The sequence below is a fragment of the Siniperca chuatsi genome, linkage group LG5, assembly GCF_020085105.1.
Source record: "Siniperca chuatsi isolate FFG_IHB_CAS linkage group LG5, ASM2008510v1, whole genome shotgun sequence".
Classification (NCBI taxonomy): Eukaryota; Metazoa; Chordata; class Actinopteri; order Centrarchiformes; family Sinipercidae; genus Siniperca; species Siniperca chuatsi.
In genome coordinates this window covers 24,535,344-24,562,808 of record NC_058046.1, presented here as the reverse complement: position 1 = coordinate 24,562,808, position 27,465 = coordinate 24,535,344, and the positions used below count along the sequence as shown (strand labels likewise).

The 27,465-nt window shown below is 39.0% G+C and overlaps 2 protein-coding genes across 4 annotated transcripts in view; both read left to right on the top strand.

The window, feature by feature from the left end:
- rasgrf2b (Ras protein-specific guanine nucleotide-releasing factor 2b) overlaps positions 1-14,993 on the top strand; it is a 47,358-nt gene extending 32,365 nt beyond the window's left edge. The window contains exons 16-29 of one of the 3 annotated variants that reach the window (XM_044196330.1): positions 407-499; positions 2,589-3,079; positions 5,683-5,808; positions 6,492-6,581; positions 7,519-7,625; positions 8,635-8,747; positions 8,985-9,045; positions 9,698-9,801; positions 10,673-10,757; positions 10,857-11,054; positions 11,528-11,607; positions 11,715-11,832; positions 11,936-12,004; positions 12,730-14,993. In XM_044196330.1, coding sequence (XP_044052265.1) covers positions 407-499; positions 2,589-3,079; positions 5,683-5,808; positions 6,492-6,581; positions 7,519-7,625; positions 8,635-8,747; positions 8,985-9,045; positions 9,698-9,801; positions 10,673-10,757; positions 10,857-11,054; positions 11,528-11,607; positions 11,715-11,832; positions 11,936-12,004; positions 12,730-12,822 — 1,828 coding nt within the window. In that variant the 3' untranslated portion in view covers positions 12,823-14,993. The remainder of the gene's footprint in view (positions 1-406; positions 500-2,588; positions 3,080-5,682; positions 5,809-6,491; positions 6,582-7,518; positions 7,626-8,634; positions 8,748-8,984; positions 9,046-9,697; positions 9,802-10,672; positions 10,758-10,856; positions 11,055-11,527; positions 11,608-11,714; positions 11,833-11,935; positions 12,005-12,729) is intronic. The other 2 variants (XM_044196331.1, XM_044196332.1) reach the window with 2 other exon arrangements.
- A 3,240-nt stretch (positions 14,994-18,233) lies between these two features.
- On the top strand, positions 18,234-26,319 carry LOC122876730 (creatine kinase U-type, mitochondrial-like). The gene is made up of 10 exons (XM_044197378.1): positions 18,234-18,386; positions 21,300-21,465; positions 22,108-22,306; positions 22,388-22,483; positions 22,608-22,829; positions 22,958-23,043; positions 24,106-24,229; positions 24,554-24,688; positions 24,772-24,897; positions 26,029-26,319. The coding sequence occupies exons 2-10, from the start codon at positions 21,323-21,325 to the stop codon at positions 26,143-26,145; spliced, it is 1,248 nt and encodes a 415-aa protein (XP_044053313.1). The 5' UTR covers positions 18,234-18,386; positions 21,300-21,322; the 3' UTR covers positions 26,146-26,319.
- The last annotated feature ends 1,146 nt before the right edge of the window (positions 26,320-27,465 follow it).

The following is a 27,465-nucleotide window of genomic DNA, read 5'->3' as shown; positions in this document are numbered from 1 at the left end:
AATACTCCCTAAAACTCCCCTTTGGTTGGCACAAATGTCCCTTGGTTTTTCTATTTTTCTAGAGGTGTCTCCCATTACATTTTTGGCCCTGAACTTTTAGAGACTCTAACACAGCTCTCTGTGTCCGTTTTGCATTGGATTTTTCTCCCATGTGTCAATATCTGGGAGGCTGAACATATGCTGCTGTTCTCTCACTTACACACTGGCTCCCCTCCTCCTAAAACACACCTTTCCTCTACCAAGAGATTCATTTATCATCCTTCTATCATCTTCCCTCAAACGATCTTCTATCTACGTCACATCTCCTACTTGCATTTTCATGTCTCAATCCAACCATCATACCCATCCATTTAATCATTTTTCTGTCATCCATCCCCCTGTCTTTTCATGTCCCCTCCAACTACAGGGCGCAGTACCACTCATTTGAACGTCTGTCCATCTCATCCATCTGTCCTGACTACAGTCTGAAGATCAAGAAGATAGCCATGGATCAGTCCAAGTAACCAACTCCTCTCTCTGTCCTCCTTTTCACTGTCTCTTTCCAACTTTTCCTGCCTGTTCTTCCTCTCCTCTGGTCTTGGTTTGATACCTTACTGATGCATGACTTTCCCCCTTACATGAATGGACAACAACTCACAGGGGTTGTAATTTTACCAGTTTGAAACATTTTAGGTTGATGATATGTAGACAGGAATGGGTGAAGGGAAATATTTCAGTCTTCATTCTGCAGCTGGTCTGTAGCATGTTCTCTCACTGGAGCATCACTTCCTCAAGGCTGTTTTTTCTCTTTGTATCCAAATTGATCCCTTTTTGTCATTCCTCTTCAGTCTATTTTATATCCTCCTCTTAAGCATCTTCCGCTGCTTGCTTCCTCTTTTCTGCTGCTTGCTTCAAAGTTCTTCAGCATTCCTCCTCTCTGCTTTTCATGTATCTTTCCCTCCTTTATCCTCCTTTCATTTCTCTCCCACTTCTTTCAATCTAGGATGCAATTTGTTCTTCTGTTTCCTGCTGAATCACAGGCTTGTGTGAATAAATTATGGCTGTGTTTATCTATGCATGATTACTCCTCCCTTGATGTAGCTCTATACACATGACTCTCTGAGCAGTGTTAATGTCATCATGAAATTGATAACCAAAATGCTTGTTGATTAAAGCTTTTGCACTTTCATTGGCTAGTAAATAAGCCATTTAAATGTTGCAAATGTAATCTGCAATAAAAGATTGCTGATTGTTTTTACCTCTAATATATGAAGTGGATACACTCTTGATGACTATGATGTTTCTGTTTTAGGCACATAATCAGGTACTAAAATCATAGTCAGTAACTTTCAGCTTTAAGGGTTTTTAAGGGTGTTCACATACACATTTGCTGAACAGTTTCAGGTTAGTGTGAACCCTTTTTATACATAGATCCACAATTTTAGGACAGTACAGCAGAACAATGATCCTAAACATTAGAAAACCAAGGAATTTTTAAAGCAAATTTTCTCCAGTGGTCAAGACAGTCACCTGACTTCAGTCAAACTGTGTAAATGTTTAACTTGCTGAAGACCAGACTGGGGCCTAAAAGCACCGTATAAAGTTTATATGGCAAACACGCTAGCAAATAGTTCCTTTTTACAAATCCAGTCGACACGGGGCAACATTACCATTCATTTGAAGTTGCTTTGTGTTCACTTGACGGATGTAAGTCTAATAGTAGCTCTGTTTTGGTCACCACCAACTGAAGGAAATATCTAGCTCTTTAACTACTAAATTTTCCACTATGTTCACCAGATAGTTGCTAACTTTGCCTGTCTGCCATTTGGGGCTGGTCAGGTAATGTATAGTGGGTTAATCAGAGCTTTTTCATTGATGATTCTCTGTGTGTTCGTCTCTACAAGCAACTACCTTCACATTACATGTAGTCATTTTATCCTTTGAATCGATAAAGACAATGATTAGAGCAGCTTACAGTTTATGTTAACTTGTCCAACTACTTTCTGTTCATTAAAACTAGGGAACCATGTATACAAAGGTATAAAATCCCCACACTGTTCATCTGATCCAGATGTAAACACCCTAAAATTAAAGCTGAAAGTCAGCATGGTAACCTCAAATACATTGTTTTGTTTCCAACCCATTGTGCTGGAGTACAGACACCATAAAAATTGTTCTAATACTTTCTGACTGCACTGCATGTGCCCATTCATTACAAGTCACTCTGGATAACTACATTAGCTAAATGCCCCAAATGTGACAATGAATGCTTTGAGGTCCGCAGTATGCTGTGTAATCTGAAATTCTTCTGTGAGACACTGTTTTCTACTCTTCTTCTCTTCTTAATGGATTCTGAATACACAGTATATGCCATTTTATTTTTACCCTAAACGAGCCGTATGTCTCTAATACAGGAAAACTATCTGACAAAATTAATTGCTATTGAACGTTTTACACTATAAGGCTCACAGACAACAAGCTCTTGTTTTGAGCTGCTACAATTATACACTTTCTTTTCATTCCTTTCTCCTTCTCCCTGAATTCTCTCTTTATTTCTTCTTAAAAGTCCTCTTATTTTGCTAACTTATTCCTTTTTTCTCCTCTTTCAGGTCCTTGGAGCTGTTCTTTGCCACCAACCAGAATAACAGAGGTGGTGAGCACATAAACGACAAATCTCCTCGTCTCTGCCGCAAGTTCTCCTCTCCCCCTCCTCTGTCCATCCCGTCCCACACCTCCTCCCCCATCCGAACACGAAAGCTCTCCCTCCATTCCCCCATCACTGCCAGGGTAGGAGGCCTTGACCTAACCAGCCCTCTGTCAAACGCCAGTGTCAACCATAACACTTCCCAGTCTGCTTCCAGTAGCCCCACGTCTGCCCACACCCCCCAAACCCCAACGCCTCAGACCCCGACTCCGACCACCTCCTCTCCTCCTCCTCCCTCTTCCACCTCTCCCCCACCCAATAACTCAAAGCCACTGCAGGACCAAGTTCCTCCCATTCCCTCGTCCCCAGACCAGAGTCCCTGCGCGACTGCAGAGGGGGAGGAGGTGCCCAAGATTGAACCTTTCTGTGGCAAACTGAGACGGAGCATCCGCAGAGGTATGTTATAGTTTCCACACAAATATAGTGCAAAAACATTTATATTGTACAAAACATTAGGGCAAGGTTTTGTTTGAAATGCATCTGTATCAGTGCCAATGCAATACTAATACTGATACCTCTCACTGAGCAATAGACTTCAATTCAACATCGCCTTTATGCTTTAGGTCTGATATAGACCAGGATTTATTGGTTACGTATAGCCCAGTTTTAGACCATATTTTAAAAGCATCATTAGGCCTACATATTTTAAACCTGTTAATATTTAACATAAGCACTGCACACCCAGTATAACTGTTTTATTTTTTGTCATATACACAGATTCTGTTTACTCATATCCCACAATGCAATGTTACATTGTTACCTTAAGACTAGATGTCTACTAAACTTTCACTTTTCAACCTTGAATCATTGTCAAATTGCTCAGTGGATTGAGAAATATTAACATGCTTTTTGACAAAACGCTCTTTTTCACTTGGCAAAAAGTCATCAAATTTTAATTTTCTAAACACAAGCAGCAATACAAAACTTTAACTTAAAAATACAGTCTAAAAGTAGCAAAAATTGAATTTAAATTTATTTATTATCTGATCAGAGACTAAAGAGTAATTTAACAGCAGGCTGAAAAGCAGTATTTCACTGCCCTCTTTGGTTGAAAGTTTCAAGTCTGTTTCACCTCTGACCATACGCAGTATCATTGATTTTGTGGTTACATATGGTCAGAAGTGAGCTCTTTTTCAACATTAACCGCACCCAACAGTGATGTCATGGTGTACTGACATTGCCTTAGATTACAGCTCTACATCACTGCAGCAAGGTGAGAAGTTAGACCACTGGAGGTAAAAAAAAACTAAATTTTCAGGGGGTGTCAAATTACTCTTAAACCAGATTAAGAATCATTCAATACCAGCTTCCAGTACCTGACAGTTTTCCACATTAAGTGCGGCAGGGCACATTTTGTAGGTTTTAGTGGCGATCTGCATCTATTCTGTCAAAAGATGATTATTGTTCTTTTCAGTCATACAATAATTATGAAAGCAATAGAGATAAAGACTTTATTCTAAATATTTTTGGTATATCAACAGGGTTAAATAAAACAAAAATTAAATCATTGTAATTATTTTGGGGGGCTGTGAGCTGTTTTTGAAAATTGTGAAGCATTGGCAGATGATTTATATTCTCATAATATGCTTCTACATTGACCTTAGCTTATTATCGTGTGAAACCTGATAACGTGTGCAGTTTGTTCTGTAAGTATATAAACTACATATTCTCTATGACTGAACATCAACATATAGAGCCTTATTGGCATACTGAACTGCTTATGTCTTGCTGGAGGTCACTCATCAAATGACACAGTGTGAAGTGTTCCCTGTAAGAGCAGAACAGCCGCCTAGTGGGGCATCATTATCTCCTTGCATTTGTGTGCTTGAGTCAGCTAAGCTGACTTCCCAGCACACATGCTCAGATCTTCTAATAATGGTGTTAAACAGTCCTCTCATACTGGAGAGAGATAGTGTCAGGGCATCTAAGCAGTACAGCAAGGACAAGCTACAGTTACACCCTCATTAGCATGTGCACACGCACACACACACACACACACAATATCGTGTGTGTGTGTGTGTGTGTGTGTGTGTGTGTGTTTGTGCATGAGCGTGTGCATGCGTGACATCTGTTAACGACTCACTAGGCGACAAAGAGCCATTAGCGCTCGTACTATCGAGCCACTCTCACCTCCTCTGCATACTGTCTCTACTATTTATCTGTTGAACTTACCCTTTTTCTTGGGTTTTCTCTGTCACTGACACATTGCCAGTGTGACATTCTGACCATATGTTGAAGAGTCATCAGGTGAAACCTGTGTCTTTCAAGTTATACCCAAATTAAATTTGTTTGAATGAAACAACATATTTATTTCTAAAGGAAAACACCACATCTACAATAGGGCTAGGCCAGGTTATCAGGTACTGTGTGGTATTTCCCGTACATAGGGGCAAACACAGACAGGTGACAAATTAAAGGAAAAACCTGAATAAATAAGCGTAGAAACATAATGAATACAGATGCTTCCATACAGGGAACAAGGGGTCACTAAATGGTTTGATGAGTGTGAAAATGATGTGAAACATACTGTATGCCATGACCTTCAAAGCCACCAGATCTCAACCCAAATGTATACCTATGAGAGGTTTTGGACCCATGTGTTATAAAGTGCTCTCCACAACCATCATCAAAACACCAAATGAATATCTTTTTGAAAAATGGTGTAATACATGCTAATATCCCAAGACAGACTTGAATTATTGGTCATTTCATGGTCACTGTGTAAATATGCATGTCCAAAAGGTTAGAAACACACAGGACATGTGTGTAAATGAACATTTACTTGAACATTTACTTACACACATGCTCACACATACACAAAATGTGCAGGGAACAAATGAAAGTCTTGATTTTATCCACTGAGTGATCTCTGCATGACTTAAGTATAATTTAAGTTCTCCTCTCCAGTGGAGCAACAACAGTAACGGCCACCACCATGACCATAACCATCATCGTCAGCATCATTGTTATTCTTGTCCTTCTCCTCTGCTCCTGTCTAGCTGTGCTGGAGTCGGTGTCACTGGAGAAAATCATCCCAGAGTCTCCTCAGAGCAGTGAAGCAGGAGACATGTCTCCATGTCGCTCCCCTTCCACACCTCGGCACCTCCGCTACAGACAGCCTGGAGGTAACAATGTGTGTGTGGTTTATGACTCATAACTAGGCCACAATGCCATAGCCAGAGGCCCTCGCAGTGGGCAGTGCTGTGCCCAGTGACAGGCCACTCTGCAGAGCCAGGCAAAGATCCCGGACCCTGGAGGCTGCCATCTTTAGTACAGCAGCATAATACGAAGCTCAAATCCAGCCAGACCATAAATGGCACTGTGTGTGTCTGTAAGTGTCTTGGGATTAGATAAATAGTTAGATAGATTCCCTGGATGACCTTAAAGTGAGTGTATCCTGTACAGAATGCAGGACAGCTGCAGAGCCAACAAGTATTTGGACAGCTTGGGTTAGGATGATGATGATAAATAAACTTGGCTATTGTCTACAAACAAAATACTCTCTTCATTCAAATTACTGTTTTGAAAATTTGGTCATAGTCATAGCTATCACATTTGCTGTAATGCTTACTAACACATAGTCTGTAATTTACAGATTATGTTTTCATTATTCTGACTTTGTTTTTTATAGGTAATTTACATGAATAATAAGGCAAACTTTGAACTTTTGTACTTTGAACAGTATGTACTTGTCATGTACATACTCGTGTGAATATTTCATCAAAAGGTTACCAAGCACATGACCAACTATTTAGTTATTAATTAGATTGACAGGAAAATTCACAAAACGGTGGTTGTGTGTCTGCAGTCCAGTCAGGGGAGAACTCACGCTGCTCAGTCTCTCCTGCTTCAGCCTTTGCTATTGCCACCGCAGCAGCTGGACATGGTACAACACCAGGTACACACACACACACACACACACACACACACACACACACACACACACACACACTGATTAAACATACTGTAAAACTTCAAATCAAGAACAGGTGTGTTGTTCAAACTGAATGTAAATAATCTCTAATAAAACCAGAGAGCTAAAAATATAGTAGCATATTCACTAGAGTCTAAAGTCATGCAATAAAATTGTTCAGTAGAGCATTAAGAATAATATCATATCACTATCATCAAAGTGGGAGGTTTTCTTTCTTGTTTCAGTGTAAGCTGCAATATTTTTATCTGATATCCTTTACCTAAAGCAGTAATATTTACAGGCTACAGGCCTCAAAATGTACAGAAGTATCAAAAGGATACATAATATTTTGTTACTTTGTTATATTGTCTGTTAGCAGTAGTTATCAGGTGCTGTGAAGATTAGGATTTTACATGCAAAACATATGACCAGCTCATAATATATATTGTGTTACTATAAACTACAGTGCATTATGTAGTTAACAAGTAGAAATAGCACCGCTTGGACCAATTAAAACTTTAAAACTATTAAAAAGTGAATAACAGGAATTACTTTTTGTAAAAGAACAAGTCAATATGAAAATGGTTGACAGTGAGGTCCTATGAATTATCCAGACCTCAATTTGGGTGAATTGACCCTTTAAAACACTGCTTACATGAGGCCTTAATATATTAAAACTCTGAAATGGAAATATTTTCAGAATATATACTTTTACTTTTCATAGTTAAGTACATTTAGCTGCAAATACTTATCTACTTTTAAGTACATTTAAATACTTTTCAACCACTGATGGTCATGCTTTTGTTGGTAAAACAGTAAAATCCCAGATCATCACTAAAAGTTTTATACTGGTATTATCACACAATAATAACATATTCTCTCTGTCTCTCTTTTTCCTTTTTGTTTTTGCTTTTTCCTCCAGTGTTTACTAACTCTGAAAGAACTTGTGATAAAGAGTTTATCATCCGCCGAGCTGCAACTAACAGAGTTCTCAATGTGCTGCGGCACTGGGTCTCCAAACACTCACAGGTCTGTCTGCACCCACCACTGTCTGTCTCTGTGTGTCTGAGTGTATGTGTGTGTGTGTGTGTCGGTGGGGGGGTCCTCCTGTTTTTGCTGGGGTGATCAAGTTTGTGGTCTCATTAATGCAGATGTCTGATGTCTGCGTTCTCTCTCTGCTCCACTGCTCTTACTTGAGCATGTAAACAGCCTAATGCACACAAACACACTGAATATTGTTGCTGTGTCAATTGGACAACCAGCTCAACCTGCCTCAGTCCACCTACCTACTCTTCTGCTAAACAGCCAGTGTTGCCTCTAATGAATTGAATATCACGGTAATTGCCTGACTCCCTGCTTAGAGGTCTAACTGCATCGATCTGTTTTATGTATTTTTCTTCAATAATACAAAATGCTGTGATGACAGGCCAGCTTTAGTTGGCTTATTAACACAGAGGCAAGCACAAACACACACATACTGTACACCCACTCACATTTTTCTTTGTGAGGCCAAAGAACAAAGAGCTTGTTAAACCTGACCTTTGTGCAAGAGTTAAATTCTTGTGGGAGTGAAAGGGAAAAAGAGGAGGAAAAGGAGATTTAAATATTGAAAGGAGTGAGGGGGTTTAGGAAGAGCAATTGACAGTCTGAAGACACGAAGGACTATACAGCAGTGGTTGATCAGACGGGGAGACTAGAGAAAGTTATTAGTGGAGTAGTCAGTATAATCCACTTCACTGTCCTGGTGGTCTATCAGTCCACCAACCTAAACTATTACTAAAATTACAAGCAATGTGCACAGCGTTATGTAGTTCCTCATGTACACACAAATAGACAGTTTAAACTATAAAATATTTTTACCATAATTTAAATTATGTCAAATATCCCAATAAACATCAGTAAAATAAGGTACCTAAGGTATCTACAAAATAAAACTTCACAAAATTAAATCTCATCTTACATTACTAATCATCACAAGAAATATCAATGTTTACATAGGTCCTCTCAAGTATAGAAGTTCATTTGTGTTTGCGTTCAGGACTTTGAGATGAATGGGGAGCTGAAGATGTCTGTGATCTGTCTCCTGGAAGAGGTGCTCAGAGATCCAGACCTTCTGCCTCAGGAGAGAAAAGCTACTGCCAACATACTAAGGTAATATGCACACACACAAACACGCAGCACGTGTTTGACGCACTCGAATACAAGTTAGTTTATAGCTTTTGCCATCAAATACTCTTTCATTTGTTATAAAATTATCATGAAAACTCCCCCATATTTTATTCTATTATGTTACGTTCTACTGTATTCTGTTCTTTTCTCTTTTATTCTATCCTGTTCTGTTTAATTGTATTCTATTGTACTCTGTTCTGTTCTATTATTCTCTCTTAGTGCTCTTTCTCAGGACGAGCAGGATGATGCCCAGCTGAGGATAGAGGACATCTTACAGATGGTGAGAAAACTGCAGCACATAAAATCATATGTCACATAAATGAGTCATTGTAAACATCTTGTTATGATTTTATGATGAATTTATTCTGTTGAATCAATTAAGCAGCAGTAGACTGCAGAGAAGAGAAACTCTACCTTTTGCTGCATCACGTAAATCTCTTGTTATTGCAGACTGGCTGAATAATACAGCTTTTAATTTAAATCTAGATATTTATGTGGTTCTCTATGGGATGACCTGGTTTGATGAAGTACCTGAACATTAATACACACTTCCCCCAAATATTTATTGATTTTCCTAGTTACCTCCCTTTACCAGTTCCCGGAGATGAAAGCAGTCAGGAGTCACAAGTACTCCTGGTTAATTGTCTTGGCTTAATAATGACTGGGAGTTACAAACAGACACACATTGCCATGGTAAGATGTGAAAAGTCTCGGTCAGAACACACTGTTCTATCCTCCATGCAGAAGGGGTAAATACACCGTCTCCTGACTCTGACCGTCTCCAGGGGACTGCCATCTGTCATTAAACATATTCATCATAGGCTGTCTCTTCATTAGATATTTATATCTCCTTGTCATTTGTGTTTGTGTTATGGTGTGCGTATTTATTTGTTTATGACTCTGTATGTGTGTGTCCATGTGTGTGTGTTTAGGCGGACTGTCCGAAGGCAGAGTGTTTTGAGTCTCTCTCAGCGATGGAGCTGGCTGAGCAGATCACTCTGCTGGATCACATCGTCTTCAGGAGCATTCCTTATGAGTCAGTCCTCTCATAACACTCTCACACTGTGTTCTGCATCAGGCCAAACAAAACTAAATCAACTTAATGGATACTGCTTTTTATGAGACCAGTTAATCACCAGTCTCCGTCTGCAGCTCCATAGAAAAGCATGCTTTTAGATGCACAATGAGTAAAACTGATAGCATTTTAACTTTACAATTCCAAATATTATGTTTTTATTTGAAAAGAGGTTTACTTGATATTGAATTTACATTGACCCATAAGATATTGGCATCATTATGTGGTAAACTGCTGCCATGACGGTTTCTCCGAAACATCTGTAATACCTGCAATTGCATTTCAGATTCTTTGCACCGTGTATTTAGGCATTTAATTCTTTGATAATGGATTTTGGAAATAATTTTTCTATTCATTAGCACTAATTTACCCCAGTTTCCTCTAATGTTGGTTAGGTAAGGTGGGTGGCATACAAATTTAACTCTAAATTAAATATTTATCCATGCCATTAAATTACTAATATATTTTTGCTGTGTTTACTGAATTATCCAATTCTTTGGTTTGTGAAATTAAATACAAATCAAAACAATAAGGAAATACAGCTAACTTTTAAATAATTAGAACTAGAAGCAAAGCTGTTCTGTAGTTTCTCAAACCTTTTATATTTTAATTTTATTTAGATTTTCATTCAACAATAATGTTATAAACACCTAGTTCAGTTCTTCACGACACACCTCTTTCTTTACTCGCGGTGCTTAATTAGCTCAAGAAATCCTTATCAACCCCTGCTGGGGATGTGATAATATCATTAAGTCACAGTGAGATTACTGTGTATTTTAGTGTGTGTGATCTCATGTGGACTTATCACGTGTCTCTATCTTCCCTCTCTAAGAGAGTTCCTGGGCCAGGGCTGGATGAAGGTTGATAAGACAGAAAGGACGCCATACATCATGAAAACTAGTCAACACTTCAATGATGTAAGCTCTTTTAATGTCTTTAAGCACCTTTTCCCCGTGACCCTTTCGTAAATATCCAACACATGTCCTTTTATATTGTCTTGTCTTTTCCTTATGAAGATGAGTAACCTGGTGGCATCACAAATTATGACCCATACCGATGTGGGCTCGAGGGCCAACTCCATAGAGAAGTGGGTTGCTGTCGCTGACATCTGCCGCTGTCTCAACAACTACAACGGAGTGCTGGAGATCACATCTGCACTCAATCGCAGTGCCATCTTCCGTTTGAAGAAGACCTGGGCTAAAATCAGCAAACAGGTGGAATAATTAATTAGTATTAATAATAATCAATCCTCTCTGTATATAAATCCTAAAATCCATATGTAAGAAGCATAACACAAGTCGTCAGTAAGTATTATACTTAAAAACAAGTGTATATAAAATTTACCAAGGCTATATACTCCAGGCAGAATTGATGTCATTAGAGAGTTCAGAGAAAGGCAAGGCAGAGAGGCATTTACCTGTAATGTGTAGTATCTGCTCTTTGCTTAGTCCTGATGAACACTAAATTGATTAAAGCCATTATCAACCAATCACCAGACAGTCTGTCTCTCCACCAATCCCTGCTGCCTATTCAGGATCGAAGTAAATTAGATTTTATCATTTTATTACGATCTACTTTATTTTAGAGTAAGTGGATCTTGGGTTAATGCAATTGTCTTGTTTGTCCCGTGTTGTTTATAATAATCTTTTAAAAATTATTTTAAACATGTCTTTGTGTTCTTGTCCAGACTAAAGCCCTGATGGACAAACTGCAGAAGACCGTGTCCTCTGAGGGAAGGTTTAAAAATCTGAGGGAGACCCTGAAAAAGTGAGACTTTCAAATGATATCATTATACATATCACAAATAAGAAAATAAAAATTTGCTTTTATTGGCTGTGTTACGCACATTATTCCTTCACACTTTCTTCCTCCAGCTGCAACCCTCCATGTGTGCCATATCTGGGAATGTATCTAACAGACCTGGCCTTCATTGAGGAGGGAACGCCCAATTTTACTGAGGAAGGTCTTGTTAACTTCTCCAAAATGAGGATGGTAGGCACAAACATACAGGCATAAAAATGCACAATGGGAAGCAAATCATCTGTACATGTACACTGTACCTTAATTGTCAACTTATATTCCACATTTTCTTTAGATATCCCACATCATCAGAGAGATCCGACAGTTCCAGCAGACTCCGTACAGAATAGAGCATCAAGCCAAGGTACTTTTCTGTCCAACACATTGGATTTTTTTCCGGTATGAGTTGAACATCATTGAATGTACAGTACATTTAAAGAATAATAAATTATAAACTTTATTTAAATAGCACGTTTACAAAACATAGTTACAGAGTGCTTTACAAAACATAAACAGAGGGGCAAAAACATTCAAACTGTCAGATAAAGAAATGATGTTATAAAATAATCAAAGATTAACTTAGAAGCTAGTTTGTAGAAGTGAGTTTATAAAAGATTGAAAAACAAGTTACAAAGTTAAGGTTTAACAACACAGATTCTTTATGGAAGCGCTGGTCTCGGCTGCTGTTGTGAAAGGATTATTGGAAATCCCTTTGATATATGGTAGACTTTTGGAAATGTGTATCTGTAATATGTTTCTGAGAGCTAAAATCATGGCCCTGCAGAAGCCATCTTAAATCACCAGTCCTGCTACAAGATAGTCATCCTTCAAACATCCACTGAGTATCAATTTAACCCTCTCAGCTATCAGCCGGACCAATCAGAGAACCGTGGAGAGTAGTTTAGATAAAAATGACTGTGGTGATTTAAAATCAATGTGAGTTAAGCACCATATTTGACTCACTTGCAAAGTCATTTAGGTTTATTCCCTGTTGAGCTAAAAAATCTCACCCTTTAATTGAAAATAGGAAAATGAAGGCATAGCTGTAAATATATGTTGCTGGTCTGAAACTTACAGTATTTTGTCCAGGTGACCCAGTATCTTCTGGATAAGACTCTGATCATGGATGAAGACACACTCTATGATCTCTCGCTGAAGATCGAGCCCAGGCTTCCTGCCTGAGTTACAGCTGTTTGTGGCCAGTGGGAGCCTGCCAAACCCGGACCCCCAAGGGCAACACGCCCACGTAATCTCAACAATCAAGAGGAAATTGGGAAGTTTTGAGAGCGACATGGAAATGGAAATAAGAGAGATAAAGACTGAAGTGAGAGATGAAGAAGCTTGAGAGTTTTACAAGAGATCGAGGGAGCATGAGACAGGCTAAGAATTTCTAAGGTGTTGGACTGATTGTCTTCAAGGAGAACAAGAGGAAGAGGTTTTGGTTGCATTGCATGAGGGTTTTGAGGAAATGACATGTCTCTCTGTGTGCTCATCATTCCGCAGTTGAGAGTGTGGTGCACATGACATCACACTTCCTCAGACCGCCTGAGAGTGCAGGAAAGGCTGAGAGCATGGAGTGAATGGAGGAAATACAGTGGACATAACAGAGATGTAGCATATACAGATAGTGTGACAGAGAGATGTCTGAGCTCGTGTCTCTGTGCTGTTGTCTGTGTTCTGTTGCCTGTGCATTTCTGTGCCATGTCCTGGAGCAAGAGCCCCAAAAATGCTTTCTGTCATGATGGTCACTGCATAAAACTTGCATGATTTCAGCTTGGGATGTAACTGTCTAAATGGCCTTCAACCTTCAGCTTAGCATGCTTCACTTTTCACCAGGGTGACCCTCTAAGCCACTATGCATCCTCAGTGGGCTGGGAACGGCAAAAACGCCTTTAAGCCTTCAAATATGATGTAGAAAGACACAAAAAATTAAACACGTAAAGATCATTTAAAATGAAAAGTTTGATATATTTTGATGAAGTGGCTTATTTTTCCATTGATGAAACAATTCATTCTGTATTTGTCTTTAGTCGGTCTTTGCCTAAAGACTTCCCACGAGAATGAAGAGCTCTTTTAAAAAAAATGTCCACATGAATGATACACAATGAAAAACGTTATCCGTGCCTTCCACTAGTATAGGTCAATTTCCCTACAATTGCCAATTTACACGCATAAAGTTTTATATATAAATCCTGCTTAGAAATCTTAAGATGTCCTTAAAAAATTGGACTGTAGTTTCACTCATTCATCTTTTTTTTTCTCAAAAAATAGGTCATGTAGACTAAACAGTAGCATGTTAGTGTAAACACAGTAAAGTCATTGCAGCATTTAATCGTCAACAAATATCTCCCTCTAGTGTTTAAACATTGTTATAACCTCTACTGACCCAAAGCTTTCGCAGCGTCTGTGTGCAGTTTGATTGTTTTGGCTTTTACAAATTGTCAGATACTGACGTGTGTAGTCAGGTCCCAGTGTGTAACTCTTGGATGTAGGCTGGGACAGTTTTTGCACTCTCTGAGATGTAGCTTTGCTTGAGTGACAGTATGATTATTACGTTATTTACCATGCTATTTATTTCATCAGATACTGTATTTATCTTATTTTTGTATATAGTGACTCCACACATATCATATGATTGATGAAGAAATACTTTGAATTGTTATGCTGTGAATTTTATTGTTTTTTTTTTTGTCTCTCTTGCTTTTATGTCGAATTCTAGTTTTGCATCCCAGGCTCTTGTATTGCAAGAAATCTGTTTATTTAAAAAAAAAGAAGTCTTTTGAAGTTTTAAAAATAATGTAGCATTTGAATAATCAGAATTAGTTTTCGGTATTGCTGATATGATGAACATAGTTGTCCTGCATGCACACAACAGCTGCATGTTGTGCATGTCTGACCGGACGCTCCATGTACGTTCTCCCTCTGCTTCTCTATATTAATATTGTCTCTGTAGCTGTCGGGAGGCTCTGCTAAAACGCATAGAAATTTGTCCATCAAATCTGGCACGTTTGTCTCTTAGTGTACCTCACAAAATCAAGCATAATCTTTAGGCTATGTCATCTGCAAAACAGCCTGTTGTTAGGCAGTAGCATTGTTGAAAGTTATGCAGGCCTCAGTAAAAACAAGAGAACTTTCCTCCTAAAACAAAAACCTTGTTCCAGATTGATTAGAGGAAATGTTTTCAGGCTTGGCTTTTGGAAAAACTTGTCCTTTGCACTGCGTCTGTAATTCTGAGTGTCTGTTTCACATACAGGTTTGTGAATACAGGATGCTATGTTTGTATTGTAATATTTTGTGTATTTGTTTGCATTTTTCACTTGTAGGTGCAGGGGAAATAAATTCAACATGCCTTATGTGTTTGCGCATTTTCTTGGACTGTGGACTGTAATTTTAGGGATATTAAGTTGCAATGTCAATATGTCAATTATTCAAGATACTGCAAGGCTCCAAAAATCTTTAGTGCATCAACAAATTTCAACTACAATATGGGACCAAACTCTGCAAAACTCTGGGGGACAAAGGAAGAATTACCTTTGTATGTTATGGTTATTAACACAGAAGAAACCACCGACATCAGGCTACAGTACACAACAGCAGTAAAACAGTGAGCATATGTTTACAAGGGAAGTACTTTTTCATTCACCAAATTTAAGAATTAATATTCTTCTCTTTGTCTAGGACTGTGCGGTTACTAACCCACTTGTAGAAAGCCAAACACAATTTCAAATTATACATTCTCAACAGGTGACCAGATACACTGGCATCCCTGGGTGCTCGCACAGTCACATTTAAAAGAATACTAAATCTTGATCTATTATTGTTATCCAGAGAACATCTGGAGATATTTGCAGTGTTTAGAACTTTATGACGTAGGCTCTCTGTAAAACCTGTTTATTTACAGGTTCAAAGTATATTCTTGTTTTGATGTTTAGGGAGACAACATATGTTGACAAACAGTGGAAGACTGCAAAGCAACTGAACTAAGAGCTTCCATATTCACATAAGGCTATTCTTCAGGCTGCATGGCAGCTGATGTTGAAGAGTATTCCATCTTTGGACTAGTGCTTTAAAAGGACAAACACAGTTCATGCATATTTAAATAAAACTACAGTAGAAGACTTGTATTTTGGCCTATACAAAGCTAGTTGTTACTGTACCTTCATCAAACAGTTCCTCAACCAGAGAGATGACGTCATATTCTAGTGCACAGGGAAATCATTTGTGTTTCATCCTCAGAGCAGCAGGGTGGTCGAACCATGTGTCAAAGCCAAGAATATGAAAATATTTATTTTATCAACACATAGTACAGGCTATACACAAAGCAAACATATTGGAAGCACTGGCAGGACAAGCCATTATCTAGTTTCTTTTTTCACTGAATTACAAAGCGCTGAGCTACTGTTTTGGCAACCTCTTGTCTTGAAATTCTGACTCTGAATGACATAAAGGCCTCCACTCTTACTGTCATGTAGTGTGACCCGGCGCTGTGGCCATCCTGCCACCCTGTGGTCATGAATGGCATTGCCTCTATTTGCACCAGCAAAGGCATTAACTGGATACAGCCTGTGATCTAATCTGATCCCTGTCTTACTAAACTATCTTAACCTCTGCCGATTTGGATATGGATGAGATGTTTAACTAGATGTTGCAATTTCATTGGTAGGTATTCCATTCTGCCTGATAATAGTCTGAATAGAAATGAACAATTTCAAACTACACGGCACTGAAGGGCTGTTCAATTAATAAATATAGAGAGGGAATGGTTCATTATATCATCCCTTTGTTAGACATTTAACTTACCAGTTTTGATATCAAAGTGAGGTTTAAATATGAAGAGGAGACACCGTTGAATCTGGTTTCAGTTTCTACAGTTAGAACAACAACTGACATTGCTATTTGGGTTTGCTGCAGAAAATAATATTAGAGTGAGAGAACGGGAGAGAGACAGTGAGACAGACCAGACAGAGACAGAGGGAGTGACAGAGAAAATGGTACGGTGTGAATCCCAAGTTGAGCAAGTGTTTGCAAGGTGAGAAAGTCATCATTCGAAATGTTGTCGAGGATATGTGCCAAGTTGTAAGTGTGGGATGTGCTCTCAGTTTTTAGTGCTGATAAACCGACTGGAGGGTGGCAGTTATAGGTTGTAAGCATTTGTCTCTCAGTAGGAGTTCTATAGCAGATCGACCAACACGACTGCTGTTTCTGAGGGACAGATGGATTACAGTTAGTTGAAGTTTACCACAACACTGTGGGTGTGACATCTTAGCCCTCTCCAGTCAAAGACAGCAACACATAGGCTTAATGAAACTTACTATTAGAAGTAGAAAATTAGAGTGTATCTGAATTTATTTTAGAGACATAATGCATAAGTAATGATGAATATGTGGTCTAAAAGGGTGCCGTTGCCGTATATGCATTAGGCTACACTCTCTACCTTTGCAAAGTATTGTGCCTCCTATTGGGAAACTTTTTTCTCCACGACCTCCATGTCAGTACTGAAACTAGACTTTACAACACCAATCACAGATCTAGAGAGTGTATGAAAATCCATTGTTTTAAAGCTGGGGTCTGTGACACCCTGAACAGTAAGGGTCCAGCTGAATTTCAAGTACATGAATACAAAAACTCTTATCTGCTCAGTGAATTTAAGATGCCCTGCATCCAGTGGTGGAAAGTAACTAAGTACATTTACTCAAGTGCTAAACTTAAGTACAATTTTGAGGTACTTGTACTTTACTTGAGAATTTCCATTTTATGCTACTTTATACTTCTACTTCAGTACATTTCAGAGAGACATATTGGACTTTTAAGTTCACTACATTTATTCAAGAGCTATAATTAGTAGTTACTTTTCAAATTAAGATTTTACATACAAAACATATGATCACTTTATAAAATGTGATCCATTGTTACAGATTAAACTACCAAAAGTATATGAAGTAGTTAAAATTAGCTCCACATTGACCAACGACAACATTAAAGTACTGAGTACATATTAAGACATCAATAATAATGATCCAATAATATAATAGTATAACACTTTATTATAAGTGCTTTTACTTTTGATACTGTGAGTACATTTTGTTGCTAATACTTTTAATTAAGTGACATTTTGAGTGCAGGACTTTTACTTGTAATGGAGTATTTTTATGCTGTGGTATTGCTACTTTTACTTAAGTAAAGGATCTGAATACTTCCACCTGTGACTGGATCAGCGTGGGAGGTAATGTTTACTCTACTGATTTATCACAGGTGTCAGGAATTACTGCAAGTGGTACTGCAGCTAAGACTGACTGATCATCCCAGTTATGTTATTAATGTGTGTAAAGGAGCAAAGAATTTATGGTCTTTCACGAGTGTCATCTGTATTGTAAAGAAGAGCACATGAAATAAAATGATAAAAGCTTATTGTGAGTTTGTATGTGGTTGTGTGTGTGTGTGTGTGTGTGTGTGTGTGTGTGTGTGTGTGTGAGAGAGAGAGAGAGAGAGAGAGAGAGAGAGAGAGCATGCATGTGTGTGAGTGCATGTGTGAAGAGGCAGGCAGACATGCTGACTGACAGTAGAAAGAGGATTTTCTGTCTGTTGCCCAGTGAGAGGCTAATCCTGAGCCAGTGTCCCCATCTCTCTCTCTCTGATCCCAGCTCTGTTCTTCAGTCTGCTCTCACTCTGCAGATCGAGCCTCCCTGGACTGAGCTGCAGGAAACACACAGGCCCTTCGTTGCCTCCACTCTTCGGACAAACCTCAGGTGAGTGAAGGACTTTCCCCCCTTACCTCTCAGCTCTTGTTCTTGCAGATCTTTTCCTGCCTCCTTATGCATGCATGCTTCCCCCGGAGAAGTGCAGTGGCTGTTAACAGCAGTTGTTTAGGCTGACCTTTAAACATTATCCACTTATGTTTTTGATCAAACTACTAACTAAAAAAGTGGAATATTCTGAAACAAGACAATGCATTTATATTGTTGTGAGAGTTTGCATTAAGCGCTAATTAGGATTTAATACATTTAGGATGTTTTTAATCATCTATAATAGAAATGAAGATTTGTTTTACAGCATGTACGCACATCTCAAGAGACTCCAGTCTTTTCATCAGCTGTCTCACCCTTTTTTATTTGCTCCATGGGTGAACATTTACAGCACACTGTATAGCCTGCAGCTTCTTGCATTAGGGCCTCTTAATCTGCCTGATATTAACATCGACCAGCTACCTATCAAAACTCCAGCAGTGTCTCCTACGCCTGAGACTGACCGTCTCCAAACAAATCCCATTCAAATGAATAAATGTACTTAGTTACTTTCCACCACTGCTACAAAGTGTGTTTTGTTCAAGTGTTGTACTTAAGTACAATTTTGAGGTATTTGAGTAATTCCATTTTATGTTACTTTATACTTCTACTCCATTACAATTCAGAGGGAAATATTGTACTTTTATTTGATACATTTAGTTACTAGTTACTTTACAGATTCAGATTAATACTAAATATTATCAACAAATAAAATATGACATATTATTGTAGATTAAACTACACATTAAAGTAATTCAAATTAACCCCACCTTTACCAGCTACAGCATTAAAGTGATGTTATAATCCTATATTATAATATATATTATTCTGAAATGGGCAATTCTGCATAATGTACTTTTAATTTTGGTACTTTAAATATATTTCGATGCTCATACTTTTGTACTTTTATTTTTAAAATTTTAAATGCAGGACCTTTACTTGTAACAGAGTATTACTACACTGTGGTATTGCTACTTTTACTTAAGTAAATGATCTGAGTACTTCTTCCACCACTGCTTTGTAGTTTGTCTTTCCCAATTTCAGGAAAGGTAAAGAGTACAGGCTACGATCTCCTCATTACTTTAATCTTCTAGTCTCTGATGGGAATCTCTCTAATCCTACCTTTTCTACTGTCTTTCTTTTAAGTGTCCTCTTATCTCCCTGACCTTAAAGTGACCCTTAACACATCCTGCCCCTCACTCCTCCACACTTCATTCACTTTCATCCCTCCTCTTGCTCATTCTCCTTTCCAAGTCTTTCTGATTTTTTTTTTCCAGTGAGAATCTCTGTACCTATACATCCACCTTGTCTGTATTTTTTCCACAGCTCCTCTCAAACTCAATGTATTATTTTCTCTCTTTCTCAACTTTTCCAGCATTTGTTTGACTCCTCCCCACCACCTGCCCACTCTCTGCCTCTTACTGCTTCTCTTGTGTTAGCTCAGCTGACCAGCCCAGGATGTCAGAAAGGATCATGTATCTGTTACTTAAGCATTTGATGGCCAGGGCTGATGCCAACTCATGGCACTTCAGCTTAACCTCACCGACTGCTACTATCAATACTGTGGGTGTGTGGGTGGGTGAGTGTGTGTGTGTGAAAGGTGACTTTGACCCATAACTTATGACAGATATAGAATTTGCATTTGCATTATGGGCAATGTGCAAAGATACGTCAGCATCTTATAGGAGTGCTGTAATATTAATTTATACTACATTTTATAATGATATATCGATTTTTTTTAAATCCTAAAAATAAAAGAGAAAAGACATTGCCAGTTCTGATATTTGATTGACATTATCAGACTGACAGGTGTTAGAAAGGGGCGATGACATATTAACATGGCGGTATCTCTCTCAGTATCCAATCACAAATCATCTGATCACCTGAGCTGGTGGCTCTCCCATGGTGACCAATCAGAAGGCTTCTGTCTGCTTCTAGAATAATCTCATCACACACGACTGGAGGCGTATCAGTTACTTAAGCATTTGATAACTTAATGCAATTAGTAGTTTTGTCTGAGTATGTACCTGTAAAGATGTGTGTTAATACATCTGAATGTAAATGTAAACTTAAGATGATTGCTGAAGAAAGTATTGCCTGCTTCCATCTGTATCCTCACAAACTTTATTACTTCAAGACTCTAATCCCTTATTTAATCTTTTTCCTTCTGCGTACTCTGGTCCCAGAGCAACAAAGACCAAAACTAAAATATATTTCAAGTGCTGCAGCATTGTCAGCAGTAATTTAAATACAAAAACCACAGCCACTGCTACCTCCAAATATGTTTTTATCACTGCAGTTGAAAAAAAGGTGCATTATTAAGGCTTGGGTTACTATAATCCTTCTGTTTGTATACACTAACACTTTGCTATAATCTCAACACTGTGAGATTTCTGAAGAGAAATACACAGTCATGTTATAAAGTTGTACAGCAAATGCTCTGCCCAGTCACAGATTGTTGTCTTTCTGCTCTCCTCTGTGCCTGTGGGCAGTCTGGTTTAACAATCTGATTCCCAATTATCTGAATGCCATCTGTGACATTCACACAGGAGGCTCTGGTAAAGTTCAGGCTTGGTTAAACCACTAGCTTAGTAAATAAACATAAACACATAACCTGACATTTATAACTTCCTAATGAGACTATAACCAACTATTACCACAATCAGTATGGATATTTACACTTTGGTATCCAGTGGTAAACTCAATTACAGTACTTTCCCTCAAGATGGAATCAGATTCAAATATGCAATTTTATTGACAGACAGCAGTAACCTGACATGTTGACACTGACAGACTGGAAAATGTAATTTGACTTTTGGGTAAATAAATAATTTGAAGTTCATGGAAAGTCACCTTTGCCCTCTGACCTTTCACCAGGTAATAAACCAGACCACGTTACCATGGCTAACTCTTTCACCCGTATGATGTCTGGCCGTAACACGGCAGTGATGTTGGCCAGCATAGGAGCTGGCACACTGGCATCTGGATACCTCCTCAGTGACAGCACTGCTGCAGCTGAGAGGAAGAGGCTCTATCCACCCAGGTACGTGTGTGTGTGTGTGTGTATTTATGAGGTGTTTCACCTGTACAGCCAAGTTACCTAACATTACTGTTTCCACCAAAGAAGATATTAAGGCAGCTGATCAATTGGTTACAATTGTACATTTAACTTAATACATTTCAGCACGTTATTTCTGCAGACTGAGGTTTTCAAACCTGTAGTTCATACTAAAAAAACCTTTCCCTGATAGTGCATAATAATGATTGTTGAGATACAATGCATGGTATACATGCAAAAAACTCCCTGATGCAAAGTGAAGTGAGATAAATGTGTGTATTTTTCTCACTGCTGAAATTCAACAAGACTGTTTCTGTCACCTAGTGAGAGGCCTGCATCTGTCGCTGCATAATTTCTTGGCAAAGCTTCCAAGCTTGTGAATTACAGCAACTCATGTTAGCACATCTGAAAGATTGAATAATTCATAGACAAAATAAAAAGATGACTAGATGCATGTATAAATGTATTTAGAAAACTGCAGACATTCATACTTATATTCCCGTACTACTGAAGCACCATTAAAGCAAACTAAATCTAGTCTTGGAAGACTAGACTATGAAAACAGCTCTACTACTAGTGAAACTTGTTTGTCCAAACATTAAGTTAGTTGTTGATAACTTTCTACAGTGCTGATTTCCCTGACCTGAGGAAGCACAACAACTGCATGGCAGCAGCCCTTACCCCAACCATTTATGCACGCCTGAGGGACAAGACAACCCCCAACAACTGGACCCTGGACCAATGCATCCAGACCGGGGTGGACAACCCTGGACACCCCTTCATCAAGACTGTGGGCATGGTAGCTGGAGATGAGGAGAGCTATGAGGTTGGAGTAAATGTTTGCAGTAAGTTGTTGTGTCTTCAGCCCTAAAACGGGGAAAACTGAGTGTTTTATTTTTCCCGTCAGGTGTTTGCTGAGCTCTTTGACCCTGTGATCAAGGATAGACACAATGGCTATGACCCTCATACAATGAAGCACCCCACTGACCTGGATGCTTCCAAGGTTACACCTGCATTTTCTCTATCTTTCTCTCACTCCTTTGTCCTCTACATCACATAGTCTTGTCCATCCATCAATTCCTGTATCCACTTTTACACACAGTGACCTAATACTTTCTCCTCCTCAGATCACCTCAGGAATGTTTGATGAGCGATATGTGTTGTCAACTCGTGTCCGTACGGGTCGTAGCATCCGTGGACTGAGTCTTCCCCCTGCATGCACTCGTTCTGAGCGCCGTGAAGTGGAACGTGTGGTTGTGACAGCTCTGTCGGGCCTGAAGGGAGACCTGGCTGGCCGCTACTACAGCCTGGGAGAGATGTCTGACAGAGAGCAGCAACAGCTTATTGATGTTAGTGCACAATCACACACATTCCCACACACACTCAGAGACAAGGTTGGTTTCTGTACTTTTTTATTTGGATGACCTTTGCCATCTAATGTCCCCCCGATTCCTCTGTCCCTTTACTGGCCAATCAGGATCACTTCCTGTTTGATAAACCTGTGTCACCTCTGCTCACGGCAGCTGGGATGGCCAGAGATTGGCCTGATGCTCGTGGGATCTGGTAAGACTAGGAGAAACTCAGTCTGGAAGAATTACTGCTGTTTTTGTAGCTTAGAGAACCTGCAAAAGCTTTAGTCATAGTTTGCCTAGAGTGCCAGAAACATAGTTTTTGAAGAGATATGCCTTAGAGGTTTGCTGAAGAATGCTTTCATTCACAGCCATCACTAGTGTTTGTGCTGGGGACAACTGGATTTTTAGTTTAGAGTCACACTAATAGAAACACAAATAAGACTACTGCTGCTAATTTGTGACCATCTTCATACCATGATTTCTTTTTAGCAATGTAGCAGTGTCTTATTTGGTGACATTTAAAATGTGTTAGATACAAAGGTCTATTTAGGAAGGATTTGGGACTACTGACATCAGACACCATTATGCACCACCTCCATACAGTTGGACCAATATGACTGGAGAGAAGAGGTTTACACAGGATTTGATTACACAGTTTTTCTGTAAAATTATGTCAGAACAGATTATGTGGAAAACACTGTGCCCACATTCCTGCAAGGCTTAAAATCACCAAAAAACAACAAGCAGATTCAGACTCGCTCACTGTTAGAATTCAACATGTTAGTGTCTTTTCAGTAGTTTTACAATACCTGGAAATGCTATTTGTTCTAGTGCTCAGAACATCACTGGTAGTATCACAAACTTACACTTGCAGCTGCTCCAGACCCAAACTAATAGGTTACTTTATCTCCTGTTTGAATGCCTTACTTATCCGTTTCACTATTTTCAAACAGCTGTTCTGCACTGATCAAATTTCACTCTCCTCTGCAGATTCAAAATGTCTTTTCTCATGCCTCTCTTCTTCCTTTACCTCCATAACTGCAACTTCAGGATCATTTCCTTTTTGATAAAGTAGTGTTGCTCTGACCCCCACCTCCCCACCCGCCTTAATAGCCCATGACTGGGCTGACATTGGAGGCATTTACTCAGCTGAATGTGATTGAAAAATAGATTTTCCTCTCAAATGATTCAATTGTATCAGCAGATGTATTAACATGGACATCAAAACCAACCTTTCAATTGGAGTTTAATTCTGCCTTCCTGATTGTCTCAGGCACAACAACGAGAAGAACTTCTTAATCTGGATCAATGAGGAGGACCACACAAGGATCATATCCATGGAGAAAGGAGGAAACATGAAGAGAGTGTTTGAAAGGTTCTGCAGAGGTCTTAAGCAAGTATGCATGTCTCTATGTCTTCTTGCACCACAATGGTCCACTGTGGATTTTTAAAACAACCTCAGTTATTCCTCCCCAATTGAAATCCATACAGTAATCCATGCAGTTTATCTTAGTGTAAGGCAAAGTATTGTAAAGACTTCACAAAATCATTGTATTAAAACTAGGCTATAAAAACAAATACAGTAGAATTAATACATCAAAAATCAGGGCCTTATCTGCTAAAATTGTAGTTTTTGTCCGTTTTATCTCCAGAGTCTGTTGCAAATGTCTTTAACATGTGTTTTAAAAAGTAAAAATATAGTCTTTTCTTGTAACTTTTAGGTGGAACATCTAATTCAGGAGAGAGGTTGGGAGTTCATGTGGAATGAGCATCTGGGCTATGTCCTCACCTGCCCTTCTAACCTCGGCACCGGGCTCAGGGCTGGTGTGCACATTCGTCTGCCCCTCCTCAGCAGGGTAATGAAGGAAACACACTGGCACCCTTGTCTATTGTTCTCATGTCTGAAAATGATTTCATGTCTGTGATGTTTATGATCTAGGACCCTCGCTTCAAAAAGATCCTGGATAACCTGAGGCTACAGAAGAGAGGCACGGGAGGTGTTGACACGGCTGCTACTGGAGACACCGTTGACATCTCTAACCTCGACCGTCTGGGCAAGTCAGAGGTAAACACTTGAAGAGGAAGGCAGCAGCTGAAGTAAAAGTAGAAATGAGCAGCAGGCAAAGAGCGACAGAGTCAGACAGAGGACAGCAGACATCCCAACAGGTGTGGGCTGTGAATAACCGTACCCCCTGCTGTTCTTTAATCTGTAATCCAGGGAGGGATGTGCCAGTTGAGGTTAAAATACTTCTGTCTCCTGAGCTGAGCCTTTCATGCTGCACTTCCTCACAGGCTGTGATGAAGGCCTCCAACAGGCACTACCAATCAAAGGCTGTTAAAGGTCAGCAGTGGTTATGGTCAGGGTTATGGTTGTGGTTGGACTATACCAATCACACCCAAGCAGAGAAAGTCCTACCTGAAAGGCTAAACTCAATGAGCAAAAGTCACCTTGTGTTAGTTGAACTTGCCAATGCCGCAAGATGCCAGCAGGTTATGGAGGGCTGTGGGGAATTATGTATTCTACTTAGTAGAGAACACACAGAAGAGAATCACAGAGAATTTAAACTTAAAGACAGCTTATAAACAGACAAAGGTCACTGATTTTCAAATACCTGCCATGTAATGGAAATAGTTCTAGTGTATAAGTACTTGGGTATAAGTAATGATATTTTTCATACTTTTGTAAAACTCTTTAAAATACAAAGTTCAAAATAAACGCAGCTATCTTGTTCCCAATTCTTCTTTTATTATACGTGGACATGACACCCTTTTGACCACAAATGGTCTTCCTCAGGTGTCACTTTAGATATCCACTCATGAAAAGTTGACAGAATGTGCAGTATCTTATATAACTGATTGTAAGTAAAAAGTTATTTAAGAAAAAGTACAAAAGCTGGGTTTAAAACTACACTCACTTTATTTCAAACCAAACCAGCTGATTTCACTTATTTGCACTCCTTCGACCTGAAAGAGGAACTAATCACCGGAGTCAGCAGGAGTTCTTATGAAATCAAATGAAATCCTCCATATTCTTGAGCCTCAGTGACACATTGTGGAGCACCACTGAGTTAGATCATTATCAGGACCATAGTAGATCATTTACATGGATATTAACTCAAATGTAACCTGAACCTGTGTAACAACTATGTACATGTTGATCATGGGATTTTTGACAATAGTTACTATGTTTCCACAGGTCGAGCTGGTACAATTAGTGATTGACGGCGTAAACTACCTAACTGAATGTGAGAAGAGACTGGAGAAGGGGCAGGACATCAAGATCCCCTCTCCCATCCCTCAGTTCAGGAAGTGAACATCACCTCTGCTGGGAATCCTGGAATAAAGCAGGCGCTCCAACCGCTCGTCGTTAAACTGTTGGTCCTACAAGATATTCATGGCATGTAAAGCACTGTACTGACTTACATGTACAATAAATTCATTGCATGTACATGAATTCTAAACACAATAAACTCTCTTGATGAATTGAGTTGTATTACTGGCAGGTGTTTTACAATGTTGGTGATGTTACTACCTCTGTGGTGGAAAGCAAAAAAATGACCTGAAACCTAAAACATGAAAGAGCTTGTCAACAGTAGTGTAAAGTAAGCACATTTACTCAAGTACAGTACTTACAGAAGTACAGTTCTGAGGTACTTGTACTTTACTTGAGTATAGTTTATGCTGCTTTATATTACTACATTTCAGAGCGAAATTTTGTAGTGTTTACTCCACAGGCATCTGACAGGTATAGTTACTAGATTATCAGATTTTATAATAAAAAACATTTTATAATATTATAGAATACAATGCCTTGTTAAATATTAAAGCATTGGTTCTCAACTGTTTTGGCTTGTGGCCCCTTACAAAAAAGCAGTGTCTTGTTAGGGTCCCTTGTCACGTCTCTATGTCTATGACATCCATCAAAGACACATTTCCCCTCTAAGCCTCTCAAATTGTTTTATTAAAATAACAGTTGGAGGCCAAATTGTCCAATAGTTCATAACAAGCAAAGATTAGAGGAAAGTCCAAAAAATGAATACAAATTTGAGTATGTTTTTTTCTTCTTTCCTACCCCATTAATCATCTCAGGTCCCTCCAGATAAATCTTGTGATCCTTTGAAAGGGGTCCGATCCCTAGGTTGAGAACCACTTTACTAAAGGACTAAACTACCAAATGGTTTATAAAATAGTAAAAACTAGCTCCACCTCAACCTGTATACAGCAGTAAAATGCTGCTTCCACACTGATTTTACTTTTAATACTTTAAGTACATTTTGCTAATAAAAGCAAAATGTAAGCACATGGATTCCAAAGTATTAGCTATCATAAAACCATTATACTGGTAAACAAATGCAAAACAAGATAATACAACAGACCTGCATCTAAGTCAAACAGAAAAGAAAGCACAACTCAAGAGCACACAAAGTACAGGACACACTCACACTCAGACTTGACCTCCCACTGCTCTGCTAGTTTCTTGTCTTGCTCAGACAGAGCTGTTGTTATCAGGCCATGGCCGACTGCCAGACTTAATAAGATAGAGCTATACTGGACAATAATGTCATGACCTTTGCAACTCTATAACTAAGTGCTGAACCCCTGCTTGTCCTGCACTATGACTCACAAAGAAGAC

Bases quoted from the DNA above. Each gene is read 5' to 3' on its own strand.
- LOC122876730 (XM_044197378.1), top strand. From the start codon at position 21,323: ATGGCTAACTCTTTCACCCGTATGATGTCTGGCCGTAACACGGCAGTG. The intron at 22,830-22,957 runs GTTAGTGCACAA...CTGGCCAATCAG, and splicing joins AGCAGCAACAGCTTATTGAT to GATCACTTCCTGTTTGATAA. The intron at 23,044-24,105 runs GTAAGACTAGGA...TGATTGTCTCAG, and splicing joins CCTGATGCTCGTGGGATCTG to GCACAACAACGAGAAGAACT.